Source organism: Eptatretus burgeri, unplaced genomic scaffold, assembly GCF_056783735.1.
Source record: "Eptatretus burgeri isolate ZD-2024b unplaced genomic scaffold, Ebu_testis_v1 Ebu_testis_scaffold_3186, whole genome shotgun sequence".
In the NCBI taxonomy this organism is placed as follows: domain Eukaryota; kingdom Metazoa; phylum Chordata; class Myxini; order Myxiniformes; family Myxinidae; genus Eptatretus; species Eptatretus burgeri.
The window spans coordinates 81,185-97,581 of NW_028225136.1; the positions used below are offsets into that span (position 1 = coordinate 81,185).

General features: G+C 46.9%; 1 protein-coding gene across 5 annotated transcripts in view; it reads left to right on the plus strand.

The window, feature by feature from the left end:
- Positions 1-2,769: 2,769 nt before the first annotated feature.
- LOC147006332 (spectrin beta chain, non-erythrocytic 1-like) overlaps positions 2,770-16,397 on the plus strand; it is a 68,179-nt gene continuing 54,551 nt past the window's right edge. For 2 of the 5 annotated variants that reach the window (XM_085869040.1, XM_085869042.1), the window contains exons 1-9: positions 2,770-3,048; positions 4,545-4,720; positions 6,276-6,427; positions 7,317-7,490; positions 7,821-7,912; positions 12,874-12,954; positions 14,987-15,102; positions 15,340-15,452; positions 15,555-15,742. In XM_085869040.1, coding sequence (XP_085725166.1) covers positions 4,600-4,720; positions 6,276-6,427; positions 7,317-7,490; positions 7,821-7,912; positions 12,874-12,954; positions 14,987-15,102; positions 15,340-15,452; positions 15,555-15,742 — 1,037 coding nt within the window. In that variant the 5' untranslated portion in view covers positions 2,770-3,048; positions 4,545-4,599. Of the gene's footprint in view, positions 3,049-4,544; positions 4,721-6,275; positions 6,428-7,316; positions 7,491-7,820; positions 7,913-12,873; positions 12,955-14,986; positions 15,103-15,339; positions 15,453-15,554; positions 15,743-16,397 lie in introns of those variants that run through there. The other 3 variants (XM_085869041.1, XM_085869043.1, XM_085869044.1) reach the window with 3 other exon arrangements.

Genomic DNA, 16,397 nt, shown 5'->3' on the forward strand with positions numbered 1-16,397 from the left:
GGCCACGTGCCTCGTCCGATCCGTGGAGTGCATGAGGAAGAGACGCATTTCATTGGTTGACGGTTTTGTTTCGAGGGTCTTGGCGCCATTTAGACGGTTCATTTTGAAAAAGGTAAACCAGGCGTGCGGGGCAAGCGACGGCAAAGTTCTGTGTCACCTCCTCACACACTCCTCAACAGCCGTCTTGAGATGCTTTGTGAACGTTGTCCTCCACGTAGATCCACCGAAACAAGTCCGGCGGATCGAGTGAGGTCTGGGGAACGAGGAACGGTGCGACCAGATGTGCTCTGCCTCAAAGGAGATGACCCCTGTCACCAAACTTTTACGCCAAGGAGATGGTGTGCGTGAGAGTGTGCTTGAGAACGTTGCACGTGCTGCCTCAGGATCCCAAAGACAGGAGTGTGCAAACGACGAGAGGATCTCCTCGGACTTTGAGTGACGGGTCGTGTCGCCGCCTCGATGTTCTTGAGTTTGCGAACAGCGCCTTCTTTCGAGAACTTTCTGGAACTTGTTGACATTGTGAGGAATGTAGTTCTTGCCGGGTGGGTCTCTCACCTTGAAACGCTTGCGATAAATCCACCGAGTCTTGATCACAGACTTTATCTCCAGGTACCATTCCACCAGTCCGCTTTGTCATCGCGCTTTGTACGACGCACACGACAGTCCAGACTCATGGAGCTTGGTGGAGACCAACCACTTTCACCGTTCATCCAACACCAGGCTGAACGTCATAGATATGAATATGTTAACATGTACAACTGGAAGGGCACTCGATAGAGAGCGTCTCTCCACCATGCTGAACAGTTCACGTTGTGTCTCCCAACTGATAGGCCGGATCTGGATTCGAACCTGGACCAAAATCGAATCAGCTTGTTCTTGTCACCAACCCGAGTCATCCACCAAGTTTTGTCATACTCTGACCACAACGTTTTGAGATATCATACAACAAGCTGCGTCCACCTTCGGTCGGTGGAGGGAACAAGAGTTTATGTTTCAGGAGACGAAGGAGAAAAAACAAAGAAGAATCATCGGGCCCATCGAGGTAGAGTAAGAAACACAGGGGGGAGCAGCAAGTCAACTCAACAACCGATGTTTCTCAGCAAAGGATGCAGTACCGGTGACGATGGCAACACACAGTCCTAAATGGGACAGATGTCCTGATGGAGGGCGGTCGGAGTTGGGATGAAGTTTATTTCAAGGTTGATGGGAAATCGTGGGCCCGCGTGGCCTGAAAGGCCTGATGATGACGCGGTTGTAGTCCCGCAGTGAAAACGATGTGGGATGAGCGGCTCGTTAATCGATCAAAAACGTTCCATTCGATTTTTGTTCAGTGGAAAGGACCCTTCGACCTTTCTCGACCCTATCCGAGAAGTCTAAAGGGTGTGGTCTCAAAAGTGTCATGAAAGCGTCTTTTTAAAGGTCAACAGGGCATTTCGAGGGTTTTAAGGGTCATAAGGCATCTAAAGGTCTGTGGGTATGTTGCAAAAGTATTTCGGATCTAAAAAGGGATGAAAAGGGTGTAAATGTCTGAAGGGTCTTGAAAAGGTTCAGAGGTTTCAAGCGTCGAAGCATTCTAATGGGTCTAAAGGCGCAAAGGGTGCGTTCCGTTTGTAGTTGGGGTCCTAAGGGGTCTAAAGGGACTAAAAAGGACTGAAAGGACCGTCCCCTCTTGCACACCCCCAACCCCCTCTCCCTTTTTGTTTCTCGTTCTTCAAAACAAGAGGGTCTGGATGAGGTTAAGAGGTTAAAATTTAACGAAGAGGTCCCCTTAAAATGAGGATTAAATTAATGGGTTTAAATGAAGCAATGACAAAACATCGACGGAACATCTGGTGGGATGACCGAAGTGTTTCCAACCTCCTCCGTTTCTGCCGGGACCCCATGTCCAGCCGCTCCGCACGAACCAAGCTGCGTTCTGTTCTGGGATTTCTATACTGCCCTCCTCTGCACTACGGGCTCCCTCCCTCTCTTCATGCCCTCTGCGCACACCCTCCGCCCCTCACCGGGCAAGCAATTGGAGAAATAAGGAATGCCGGGAACAATGAGGACAAGGAGACGACGCGGGGGGGGGGGGGTTGACGAAATGGACGCAGAAGGAAACTCTTCGGAAGTTCTAAAAACAGGAAAGTTGGAAGGAGGAAGGCTTGTGGAGGGTTAATGGGGTGAGAAAAGATCTTGGTTTTTCGATTGGCAACGATCTGAGACGGGAGCGGACGGCTGTCTTGAAGACCTGGAGGGATGAACGAGATTGAAGAGGACGTGGACGTTGATTCTCCAGGCGGGGAAAAAGGGGGACGAGTGGTTGGAGGTGAGCAGCGGTCCTGGATTTTAGGAGGTTCACCAGGAGGTTGATGGTGGACCACGGAGAGCGGGACCACAACAAGCAGTGGGATGAACGGACAGGAGAGAGAAGAGGGAACGAAACACAGGAACCTGCAAGCAACAGGTTTGGGTTATGTGGTGCACATGGAGGTGGAGGAGGTCGTGGTTATGGATAATGGTGGTGGTGTTGGTTAACCGCATTTTAATAACGTGGAGGGAAGAGTGGGCTTGAACAGCCTCAGGAAGTAGTTTCCACAAACGGGAGAAAATTGGAACAAAAGGATTGAGGGATCGTGCAGGAAGGCTTGGATTCTCGGAATCGAACCCCGAATGTACGTCACTGTAAGATGGCCGTCTTTTATTCCAAACGGAAGTAGCAATGCGGGTCTCGCGAGATCAACGCGATCCGGATCAAGCCGCAGGAACTACTTTCCATAACAGGCACGACGTCACATCCTGGAGGATCCGTTTGTTGTTGTTTGTTTAATGATTCTCAAAATAAGATCATGTTAAATTTCCGTTATAAACCTTTCTTCACGAGACAATAGGGAAAACATTTTGTGTTGAACGTTTTACTTTTTGATTTCCAACTCGTTTCGTCCATGTAAAAAAATAAAGAGGAGGCTGCTGTGTCACCACCGCGTTTCGTTTCACCACCGAGTTCGGAAGGTGACATTTTATCGGTGAATCATCGCTCAGTCCTGTCGGGTTTGTTCCCGACAAAAGGTATTTTTAAACTCGTGACGTCATACTTTATAACCACGTGGTATTCCCGTGGTGTCAGCAAAAGGTGTTTGTGAACCTCCGGCCTTTTGTGGGATGTTAGGATGATCACTCGGTGCGGATGGAAATCTCCTGTCCCTTCGCGCACCCCGACCCGAGCCGGGCCTACTACTCTCATATCATCCCCCCCCTCCTCCTCCCAACAATCTCTCCCCCACCCCCCCTCCCGATTTGGAAAGGAAAGGTGCTTGTTTGTAACTTGGTCAACGTGGTAAACTAGGCAAATGTGGTTAACTTGGCCATTGTTGTAAACTCGGCAAATGTTAACTAGGCCAATGTGGTAAACTCGGCCAATGTGGTTAACTAGGTCATTGTGGTAAACTACGCCATCGTGGTCAACTAAGCTATTGTGATAACTTCAGCCATTGTGATAAACTCGGTCATTGTGGAAACTTCAGCCAATGTTGTAAACTAGGCAAATGTGGTTAACTATACCAATGTGGTAAACTAAGCTATTATGTTAACTTCAGCCAATGTTGTAAACTAGGCAAATGTGGTTAACTATACCAATGTGGTAAACTAAGCTATTATGTTAACTTCAGCCAATGTTGTAAACTAGGCAAATGTGGTTAACTATACCAATGTGGTAAACTAAGCTATTATGGTAACTTCAGCCAATGTAAACTAGGCAAATGTGGTTAACTTTACCAATGTGGTAAACTAAGCTATTGTGGTAACTTCAGCCAATGTTGTAAACTAGACAAATGTGGTTAACTCGGCCGTTATGGAAACTTCAGCCAATGTTGTAAACTAGACAAATGTGGTTAACTCGGCCGTTATGGAAACTTCAGCCAATGTTGTAAACTAGACAAATGTGGTTAACTCGGCCATTATGGTAACTTCAGCCAATGTAGTAAACGAGGCCAATGTGGTAAACTAGGCCATTGCGGTAAATTCGGCCAATGTTGTAAACGAGGCCATCATGGTAACTTCAGCCAATGTGGTAAACGAGGCCAATGTGGTAAACGAGGCCAATGTTGTAAACTCGGCCATTGTGGAAACTTCAGCCATTGTTGTAAACTCGGCCAATGTGGTTAACTCGGCCATTATGGTAACTTCAGCCATTGTGGTAAACTAGGCCATTATGGTAGCTTCAGCCAATGTGGTAAACTAGGCCATTGTGGTAACTTCAGCCAATGTGGTAAACTCAGTCAATGTGGTAACCACAATGAACCCTCATTGTTAATCGTTGTAAACAGATTGAAATGAGATTGTTTTTCTTTCCCATCACGTGACTCCTCGGTATTGCCATCGATCCATAATTAGTTCTCGACTCAGTTAACAAGCTCAGACAAACGAATGACTTCCTGTATCTCACGTACATCATCCGTGTCTCTCTGATGTCCGTCGTCCATCCGAGAGAGTACGATTTGCCTCGAAAGACTCGTCCCTCTGTACTTCCCGTGATGTATCATGTTGATATGTGGTTGTGGTTGTAGTGCGCGCGCCTCTCATCGCTGACCGGCCACGTCCACAGTCTTCGACTTCGAGGGTATGGAGATCCAGCAGCAGAGTGAGGGTGTCGGCGATCGTGGCGGAGCAGTGGAGGAGGAATGTGACGATCAGAGGAGTGCCGCTCACTTCTTCGAGCACCATCGGATAAAAGAGCTGATGGGTAAGGATGGTGTACCACGTGATGAGCCCCCACCTCCTTCTTTCTCTCTCCCCTTTTATTAATCCCGTGGACCTCGGACTTTGCTCTGCTTGGACCTTCACTCTGATGTCGTGAAATCCACGGCACTCCCCACAACAGAGCTCACCTGTGGTTGGTGGTGATGCCTGCTCCACGTCATGTGATTGGTTTCCGGGTTTTGGAAATACCATGAATACTCTCGCGGCTCGATTTGGATCACGTGTGTGATCTCGCGAGACCGGCGACGCTGCTCGTGCCTGAAATGAACCAGTTATCGTAAGTGGTGTCAGAAGTGGGATACGAAGCCAGTACTCACAGCTCAAAGTGAGGAGCCATGAGGTGAACCGCTGCTCGTTCAGAGGTTACGGGTTCAAATCCGACTCGAGGTTGAATTAAAGATTTTGACCGGAAACTAAGGCAGTTCCAGAAGAATTGGGTCGAAGTAATAATCCTGGTTCACTAATAACTTTCAAGAAGGGAACAATCTCCCTGCCGCCGGCTCCGGCCGACACGTAACGCCGGTCACGCTTCATGTTGTACAATTGTTTTGCTTTCGGGACAACTTGGGATGACCGTGGAATTTCTGCCTTTTGAAGACGTGATAATCTATACTATCTATAATTCCAGCAATGTGTGTGTGTGTGTGTGTGTGTGTGTGTGTGTGTGTGTGTGTGTGTGTGTGTGTGTGTGTGTGTGTGTGTGTGTGTGTGTGTGTGTGTGTGACCACTGTTTCTCAACAACCACTGGTCCGATCTAATTAAAACTTGCCAGGTATATTGCTGGGGACCTGAGGATGTGCCTTTTCAAGGTTTGATATTAATCCGCCAAGTGGTTCCCAAGTTATGGCCATTTATTTACCAAACGAATGACAAACCAATGACAAGACATGTTGCTGCGTAGGCGTGGCCGATGGGGGAAAGGGCGCCATTTAGTTACCGTGCCGTAGGAGTGGCAATGGTCAATGGCAGCGAATGTCATGGCAAGCAAAGACAGGGAGGTAAACTTGATTTTAATTTGGATTTTAATTAACTCTGTGTGTGTAAGTATCACAGCAGTTGTTACTTCAACACAAGCGATAATTCGTGGAATGCATGTGAACATTCCATACAGGCACGCACCACTCCGGATAGTGATGACTTACTGTATTCTAATAATTTCTCGATTTCTTATGCGCATTTACAGATAAACACAATGCCCCAATCCAGTCGTCGTTTACGAGAGCGAAGGAACGGCCTGTGTGGTTGTTTGAAAGTTTTTTTTTTTGTTTTTTGGTTTGCACATATGGCCACGCACGTACGGGCACGCGAGAACGAAGGAACGGCCTGTGTGGTTGTTTCTGGCACGCGGTTTGAATTTTTAATTTTTTTTTGTTTTTTGGTTTGCACGTATGGCCACGCACGTACGGGCACGTACCAGTTGGTCAAATTACCGAAATTATTATTTATTTAAATGAAATTTTTTATTGCGTCACGTCGTGCGGACCCCGGTCCGTGAACCTCTCTCCGCTAACATGTGCGAATGTAACTGTTTTCTGCAGCTCAGCACGGAGCTGTACAGAAGAAAACCTTCACCAAGTGGGTTAACTCACACTTAGCCTCCACCTCTTGCGAGATCTCAGATCTCTACACAGATCTATGCAACGGACACGTGCTCATCAAGTTGCTGGAAGTGTTGTCGGGAGAGTGCCTGGTATGTTTCCGGCCCGATCGAGGCCTTGTTAGTGAACTCGCAGTGCTGCGTTTTCCGGGAGGGAAGTGACAAATATTATTTTGCCGTTCATACACCACGTGAGTTCCAGGATTTGGAGATCACTCATTCATATCTTTGTAAACACAAGGACGGTGTCTTTTTGTGTTCGTCTGTCTGTGTCTCGTTTCCGTTTACGATCTCCTGTCCTCAACAAAGTCCGTCGGCTGAAGTGACGTCTTGCAATTTCACTTATGGCATCGAAATGTCCTGACAGATCATCGATTTTTTTTTGTCTCCGTTCGGCCCATTCGAAAATGCACTTTTCTCAAAGCCGTCGTCATGCTGAATGACGTCATGGTTTTCCTTTGGGCGAATCTTGCAGCTTCATTCCGTTATGGGATTGCTGTTCTGGGGTCCTCCTGTCCTATCAAATACTATATAATATCATCATATTTGTCTGTCTGTCTGTCTGTCTGTGAGCAGGATATCTCAAAAACTTATTGGACAGATTCAGACGAAACTTGGTGGACAGGTTGGCTGTGTGACAAGGACAAATTAATTCGGTTTTGGTGAAGATCCGGATGCGAGAATTTTATAATTTTTTGACTGATTCTTCACCATTGAGAGAAAAGACCAAAATGTCGCACAATATCTCAACACGTGTGGACGAGCTAAAATTTTTTTGCTTGTACACGTGCTACAGTACAAGTGGTTTGCTGACCCCTGCTGCAGACAGGGGGGGGGGAATTGGAGCGGGTGCTCGTACTTGTGATAAACATTGTAAGTGATGCAGAGTGTCACGTCGATCTCCATTAATCCAAGGACCATGGTGTTTGTACATTGCGTATCTTTCATTGCAATCCCATGCACCACATGCTCTCTTTTTCAGGGTAAACCAACGAGAGGCACGATGCGTATCCACAACCTCGAAAATGTGGACATCGCTCTGCGGTTTCTCAGGCGTCAGAAGTTGCACCTCGAGAACATGGGCGCACACGACATTGTCGATGGAAACCAACGTCTCATTATGGGCCTCGTCTGGACCATAATCCTGCGATTCCAGGTGTGAGATGCCACACGTGTGCCACAGGTACTTCCTGGCTTTGTTTTGTTGTGCGGTGTAAGGATTACATGAAGCCAAGCGGCGCACACGTAACGCGCTGCGTGGTTTGGTCGGCAAAGATGTCGTCCGGGCATCACGGTTCAGAGGGAGCGCACGCACCTTCGAGTGGTCTAGTCTCGGTTCATTCTTCGGCCTTGACCATAAACTGTTGGATTGGTGCTTCACGGGCGGCCAGTGTTGGATTGGTGAACGTTAAGTCAGTTGTCCCATTAGTTTACGGCTGTGCAGATTTGAGTCGATTTCGTCTAATACAGATCGTCCTGTGAACAGGTTCAGGATATCAGCGTCAAAACAGAAGATAACAAAGAAACAAGACGGGCGAAGGATGCGCTCCTACTTTGGTGTCAAATGAAGACTGCGGGGTATGTTTGTTTACACCACGATAAACAAGAGCAAGGTGTCTGTCTGTCTGTTTGTGCGTTTCCTATCTCCCCTCTCTCTCTCTCTCTCTCTCTCTCTCTCTCTCTCTCTCTCTCTCTCTCTCTCTCTCTCTCTCTCTCTCTCTCTCTCTCTCTCGCTCTCTCTCTCTCTCTCTCTCTCTCTCTCTCTCTCTCTCTCTCTCTCTCTCTCTCTCTCTCTCTCTCTCTCTCTCTCTCTCTCTCTCTCTCTCTCTCTCTCTCTCTCTCTCTCTCTCTCTCTCTCTCTCTCTCTCTCTCTCTCTCTCTCTCTCTCTCTCTCTCTCTCTCTCTCTCTCTCTCTCTCTCTCTCTCTCTCTCTCTCTCTCTCTCTCTCTCTCTCTCTCTCTCTCTCTCTCTCTCTCTCTCTCTCTCTCTCTCTCTCTCTCTCTCTCTCTCTCTCTCTCTCTCTCTCTCTCTCTCTCTCTCTCTCTCTGTCTCTCTCTCTCTTTGTCTCTCTCTCTCTCTCTCTCTCTCTCTCTCTCTCTCTCTCTCTCTCTCTCTCTCTCTGTCTCTGTCTCTCTCTCTCTCTCTCTCTCTCTCTCTCTCTCTCTCTCTCTCTCTCTCTCTCTCTCTCTCTCTCTCTCTCTCTCTCTCTCTCTCTCTCTCTCTCTCTCTCTCTCTCTCTCTCTCTCTCTCTCTCTCTCTCTCTCTCTCTCTCTCTCTCTCTCTCTCTCTCTCTCTCTCTCTCTCTCTCTCTCTCTCTCTCTCTCTCTCTCTCTCTCTCTCTCTCTCTCTCTCTCTCTCTCTCTCTCTCTCTCTCTCTCTCTCTCTCTCTCTCTCTCTCTCTGTCTCTCTCTCTCTCTCTCTCTCTCTCTCTCTCTCTCTCTCTCTCTCTCTCTCTCTCTCTCTCTCTCTCTCTCTCTCTCTCTCTCTCTCTCTCTCTCTCTCTCTCTCTCTCTCTCTCTCTCTCTCTCTCTCTCTCTCTCTCTCTCTCTCTCTCTCTCTCTCTCTCTCTCTCTCTCTCTCTCTCTCTCTCTCTCTCTCTCTCTCTCTCTCTCTCTCTCTCTTTCTCTCTCTCTCTCTCTCTCTCTCTCTCTCTCTCTCTCTCTCTCTCTCTCTCTCTCTCTCTATCTCTCTCTATCTCTGTCTCTCTCTCTTTGTCTCTCTCTCTCTCTCCGCTTCACATGTCGTCATGAAACCTTCGGCATAATGAACAAGAAAAAGAGCACTCAGAGATTGCAGACCCTCACCAGGACTTGTTTTGTGTGGTTTTGTGTGCTGTTTGTGTCCTTGTGTGTGACGTAATTAATAACAGCATAACTAGACAAGTCACTTTATAACTGCTAGCAGTGATGACCGGGTACCAAGACGTCCCACTTTGATCGGACACCTGACCCTGACCCATGACGGTTTTATTATTATTATTATTATTATTATTATTATTATTATTATTATTATTATTATGCAATTTAATTTAGAATGTGATTGATATAAATTAAATTTAAATCAAATGGAAGACTGAATCGGTACGAGTCCTGCATTGGAGTCATCAGAAGGAAGCCGAACGAGGAAAAAGCAAATATGAAGTTATCCGGAGGAACCTGGAGGGGATTCACATTTCAGCTGATACTCCTCTACCCTCAAACCCATCCGGGCACAGCCATGTCAGCCAAGCTATTTAAATAAAATAAAAACCAAAAATAACCCAGATCGAAAATTAAAACAATTCTGACTGCCGGACCACGCCAGACCACGCGTCCGATCAAGTAGAAGTTTCATGTCAATTTATAAAGCGATTCCAGAGAAAACATTTAATAATTTTCTTCAATCCAACATGACTGCCAAACGATGCGACCTCTCAATTAATCCTCAACAAAGGTTTACACCCAAAGCCTAAATGGAACATTTGTGTGAAGTTTCCCCTTGATCTGTCCAGCCGTTCTGGAGAACATTTTTATAGGTTTTAGTGTAAATCCAATATGGCTGCCAAGCCATGTGACCGATGATGTCATACGTGTGAACCTTTTGTTCCTCATGGATAGGCGGTCATACGTGTAAAGTTTCGCCTCGCTCTGTTCAGCCATTTCAGAGAAGATTTTTTTTTAAGTAAAAAAAACAAAAAAACAGCTATGTTGGCAAAGTCACGTGACCGATGACGTCATAAATTTTATCCGAAGATGATGCTCAAATATTTTCATACTGATCACATGCAGCGTTCTACTTCTGCAATTGTGACGTCATAACGAAGACACCTATGACTTCATAAAACAATATCGTACTTATTCCCCATGAGGAGTTCTTTGCCATGTGGCAAGTTTCGAGTTTTTCCTTGGTGTTGCGGTTTCAGAGATACAGAGGTGCAAAGTTTTTTTGGTTTTTCCAACACGGCTGCCACACCACGTGACCTCTGACGTCATAATTATCATTAAGACATTCTGCATGAGAAGTCACTCGTCCGGTGAAAATTGTGTCAATCCGACAAGCGGTTGTGGAGGAAAACACGAAAGTTCTGTGCGGACGAACAAACAAATGAAAAATCACTCGGAGAGCGACACTTGGCAAAACAGAACACAGTGGAACGTCTCCCGGTAGAGCGCATACCTCCAGCAGGCTGAACAGTTTACCTTTTGTATCCCACTGATGGGCTGGATCTGAACCAGAATCGAATCGGCTTGTTCTTGTTGCCGAACCAACTCATCCACCGAGTTTCGTCACGGCTCGTCCACAACTTGTCGAGATGTCATGGCATCTCTAGTTTTTGGCCCAATGTATCAATTTTAGAAATTAGGCCTGTGTTGACCTTTTTGACCTCAAAAATAACTGGTGGTTGTGTTCAGTGAGCTGATCTGCAAATCCTGTTCAAATTTCAAGTCACTCGGATGAAAATTGACAATTTTAGAAATTCGGCCGATGTTGACCTTTTGGCCTCAAAAATAAATAGGATTCTGTCGGACCACCAACACCATTTGGTGAAGTTTCGTGAAGACCGGTTTCAAACTGTGACCTGTCGACGATTAAAGGTGAGCAGACAGATAAACAAACAAACAAACAAACAGAAGCGATCAACTTGTCAAAATTTTTTTAAAATAATTTGCCAATAAACAAACAAACAAACAAAGAAACAGACAAATGGATCCAAATGCAAAACGCTCTCCTTCGGCGAGGATAACAAGACAATTCTGCTGAAGGTGTTTAAGTTTTCCATCACTCAGTTGTTTTGTTGTTTTTGTTGCTCTCTGTCTTCTCAAATCCCATACCATCCCAACAGCCGAGTGGGCAATCCGTCCAGTGCCATTCGATCACGTGATTGTTCATTCACCATCTCGTCCTCTCAAATCCCACACTATCCCATCACCCTGATGATTAGAATTGTTGTTGTTCATTGACCCATCCTCTCAAATCCCAGACTATCCCATCACCCTGATGATCAGAATTGTTGTTCATTGACTCATTTTATCAAATCCCACACTATACCATCACCCTGATGATTAGAATTGTTGTTGTTCATTGACCCATCTTATCAAATCCCATGCCTTCCCATCACCCTGATGATTAGAATTGTTGTTGTTCATTGACCCATCCTTTCAAATCCCATACCATCCCATCACTCTGATCAGGGTTGTTGTTCATTAACCCATCCTCTAAAATCCCATACTATCCCATCACTCTGATCAGGGTTGTTGTTCAATGACCCGTCTTCTCAAATCCCATACTACCCATCACCCTGATGATCAGAATTGTTGTTGTTCATTGACCCATCCCATCAAATCCCATACTATCCCATCACCCTGATGATTGTAATTGTTGTTGTTCATTGACCCATCTTTTCAAATCCCATACCATCCCATCACTCTGATCAGGGTTGTTGTTCAGTAACCCATCCTCTCAAATCCCATACGACCCCATCACCCTGATGATCAGAATTGTTATTCATTGACTTCCTCTCAAATCCCATACTCTCCAATACAAGCTGATCAGAATTGTTGTTGTTCATTGACCCATCCTATCAAATCTCAAACTATACCATCACCCTGATGATCAGGATTGTTGTTGTTCATTGACCCATCCTATCAAATCCCACACTATACCATCACCCTGATGATCAGAATTGTTGTTGTTCATTGACCCATCCTATCAAATCCCACACTATACCATCACCCTGATGATCAGGATTGTTGTTATTCATTGACCGATCCTATCAAATCCCATACTATCCCATCACCCTGATGATCAGGATTGTTGTTGTTCATTGACCCATCCTATCAAATTCCATACTATACCATCACCCTGATGATCAGAATTGTTGTTCATTGACCCATCCTATCAAATCCCATACTATCCCATCACTCTGATGATCAGAATTGTTGTTGTTCATTGACCCATCCTCTCAAATCCCATACTATCCCATCACCCTGATGATCAGAATTGTTGTTGTTCATTGACCCATCCTATCAAATCCCATACTACCCCACCACTCTGATCAGTATTGTGGTTGTTCACTGACCCATCCTATCAAATCCCATACTCTCCCATCACCCTGATGCCATTCCATTCAGGTTTGACCCGAATGTAGCTGAGCTTTAATTTGTAAATTAAAAGGCCTCACCTCCTGCACCTCCTCACCACCCGCACCTCCTCCCACCCACACCCCTCCCACCCACACCCCTCCCAACCACACCTCCTCCCACCCTCTAACTGAGAGTGAAAGATTATTTTTATGTGTTTTCCCTTCATTTCTCTGTCCTGGTGGTGGTGTTCCACTTCTAAACGACGTGATTATTATTCACGGACCCTCTCGTCCGATCAAATACCGAGCCATCCCATCACCCGTCCCTCCCTGACCGGTATATCCGCTCATTTATTTAATACTCTGGAAGCGTTTGTAATCGTGAACAAACCAATTACATGTCGAGAAATCCACACAAATGCTGTTTCCATCCCAAGTGTGGTTTGATGAATCGATCCGAGTGCCGTTACCTTTTCAGGTATCCCAATGTAAACATTCACAACTTCACGACGAGTTGGAGGGACGGTCTTGCTTTCAACGCACTCATTCACAAACACAGGTAAGATTACATCCTGCAGGTATTTTACAAACATCATTTGAGATTTTACACGGTAACTCATTCCATTTCCCAGAATACTGCGTATCACGAAAGGAGGAAGCTTGCAGCGATGCAGATGAAGCACTTGAGAGCATCGGGAGGACATTGAGGGAACTCAGGACGAATGCTCAGGCCAGGCAGGAGGAGAAAGTGAGAAATATCCGAGAGAAGGTACAGGAGTCGAGACTTGGACGGTGTGGGTATGTACAGAGGACGGACAGGGGAAACTTGGTGAGATGGGCGTGGGATCTGAAGGACCAAGGTAGAAGAAGGGAGGGGTAGACCGAGGAAAAGGTCAATGGACTGCATAAGTATGACACAGGGCCAAGTAGACGTGTGTGTGTGTGTGTGTGTGTGTGTGTGTGTGTGTGTGTGTGTGTGTGTGTGTGTGTGTGTGTGTGTGTGTGTGTGTGTGTGTGTGTGTGTGTGTGTGCCAATGGACAAACAGGTTTGGAAGGCAGTGAGATGGCCTGACCGTCACCACACAACAAGGGCATGACAAAAGCAGGACATATCAAGCACTCATATGAGCACCTGTCTTCCTTAAACCACCATCACTCGTTTGTTCGCCATTGATAATCAAATTGTTTTGATCTCTGTTCACTAACTCAGATCAGGTCACGTATGGGAGCATGCGCCAGAACAGCGCGTCGCTGCGTCCACTTTCCGCCAGTACTCCAGGGGCCTCCGTCTGGCCATCCCCCAGGCAGATGCCTGGCCCATCTCCATCTCCTTGAGATGCTGATCAACCGGCTGAAACCACGAGGCATGCGGTCGGCCCATTGACCTCCCCCACTCATGAGACCCTCGCTGAGAAAATCTGGTGAGCAGGATCAGCGTCAGGAAAACGAGCCACATGTCCATACAGCCGCAGCTGACGCTCATGGACCATGCAGGTAACGAATCTCATTTGAGTCTCTGTCAGCAACCGCTCGTTGGACACAAAATCCGACCAGCGATAGCCAAGGATTCTCTGAAGAGACCTGGTACCAAAGGAATTAAGTCTCCGTCTCAGATCCTTGGTCAGTGTCCAAGTCTCACATCCATAGAGCAAGACTGGAAGGACCTGAAGACTCGGACTTTCGTCCTCCCGCACAGGTACCGGCAGCATCACACCCCATTATCTAGTGAATACATGACTCCCTAGGCCCAACCCACACAGCTATTGACCTCTGAGTCACAGCCAGCAGAGACATGAATATCACTGCCAAGGTAAGTGAATCTCTCCACGACCTCAACATCCTCACCACAAACAGGCACAGACAGAACAGCAGCATCCAAGATGTCATTGAAAGCCTGGGTCTTAGTTTTGACCCAGGAAACCCGTAATCCCAGCGGCTCCGACTCCTCATTCAGCACCTCGAAGACCCCCAAAAGGATATCTAAAGTCTCCACAAAGATGACTGCATCATCTGCGAAATCAAGGTCAGGGATCTTGACATTCCCAAACGATGCACCGCAGCTTGATCTTTCCGAACATCCTCCCAAGAATCCAGTCCATACAAATGCTGAAAAGTGTGGGGGCCAGTACACACCCGTGACGAACTCCAGAAACAACTGGAAATAAGTCAGAGTTGGTACCACCACACTTCACAGCACTCTCAGTACCAGAGTAGAGTTCAGACATCAGATCGATCAGTTTTGGTGGCACCCCACGAAGACCAAGAATCCTCCAGAGGACATCCCGATTCACTGAATCAAACGCTTTACAGTGATCAACACAAACTTCAAGCAGCCCCTGCCGAAGCTCTCGTCTGCGTTCGGTGAGGACCTGATTGAATGATTATTTTGATTCTGATATAGAATATTCTGATTGTGATTGTTTACCTGGCAAGGTGCTTTCACATCTGATGGAGTTTCAGTCAAAACTGGAACGTTCTGGGTGAGTGTTTGACTTCCTCGGACAGCGTGCGTAATGTGAAGGATGCTTGCTAACGCTGGACCCCCTGATCTTCGAGAGTTAACAAAACACTTTGTTGTTCGTGACCGGCAGGCCTGATCTCCTCGACTTCAACGAGCTCGACAAGTCCGAGGCACACCGCAACCTGGGAAACGCTTTCGACCTGGCTGAGCAGCACCTGGGTCTGACGAAACTGCTCGATCCTGAAGGTACGGCTCGCCCGGTGTCTGTTCCGTCGACCACAAGCGCAATGATAGTCGACCCCGATGTTTGCTCGTTTGGTTTGCGGTTTGTAAATGTCCCTCTCTTGCTCGTACTTGCGATGGAACGGCTCGAGAAGTCTCTTATTCGACGCTACATTTATTGTTGTTGCGTATTAATGTCGTGTCGACTGAAGAACAGCTCCGTTTGGTTGTACTGATTGTGCTGTGCATGCCGTGCATCAGATGTCGACGTCGATAAGCCGGATGAGAAGTCGGTCATCACCTACGTCGTGACCTACTACCATTACTTCGCCAAAATGAAGGTGCTCTCTGTTGAGGGAAAGCGCATCGGAAAGGTACGTACGACCCCGTTGTGTCCCGTCCGTCAGCCGTACATCGCCGTTACTCTCCACGGAATGATTGCTCGTCGTACACTTTGCGAACGTGCCACCCGCCAGGTTCTGGACAGTGCCGCGGAGACCGAACGAATGACCAAGAGGTACGACACGCTCGCCTCTGACTTGCTCATTTGGATAGAGCAGACCTTCGTCGTCCTCAATGACCCGGAGTGTGCAAACTCGCTGGCCGGGGTCAGGCATCAGATGCAGTCCTTCAGTACCTACCGTAAAGTGGAAAAACCACCTCAGTAGGTGCCGGAGACCGCGCCGTTCGGATTTCGGGAACATCGTAGCTTTCCAGGCCGACCTGGTGCTTTCTAGTTTTATAAGGCCTTGTTTCACATTTGTCGCCCTGGGTTTGCTTCTGTTCCTTCGGTTGTCAAGTGATCCAGCTGCGGTCTTGTTTTGTCCTTCCGACAGAAGAAATGCGCAAAGTCTGATCACGGAAATGGAGTCATTCTCCTTTTTTCAGGATTCTTTCATCGTTATTGACAATGCTGTTTCGGGAATGGCTGATAGGGGTTAATAGATATGGTTTAACGACTGTAACTCTACTTATTTCTTGCAGTACTTGTTGAGATAAGCAAAGCAATTAAATGTCATATTGGATATGCGTCGCTATTATGTTTCGATGGACAACGTCCACCTTCCACAATGTCTGTGTCTACACTTATCAACCCTTTTGTCCTCATTTATTTAACATCTTAATCCTCTGATATCTGTATAAATGTTTCTCTTTAAAGTGCTCACTCGGCCTTGCACTGCATGACCGTTGTGGCGGAGTCGCCCTGCCCACCATTCCGATTGACGACCAATGGGCAGTGAGAACGAAGGGCTCGTGCCACAAGTGATAAAAAGACAAACGCTCACGATCTGATGGGCTTTGCTTCATTTTTATGAAAC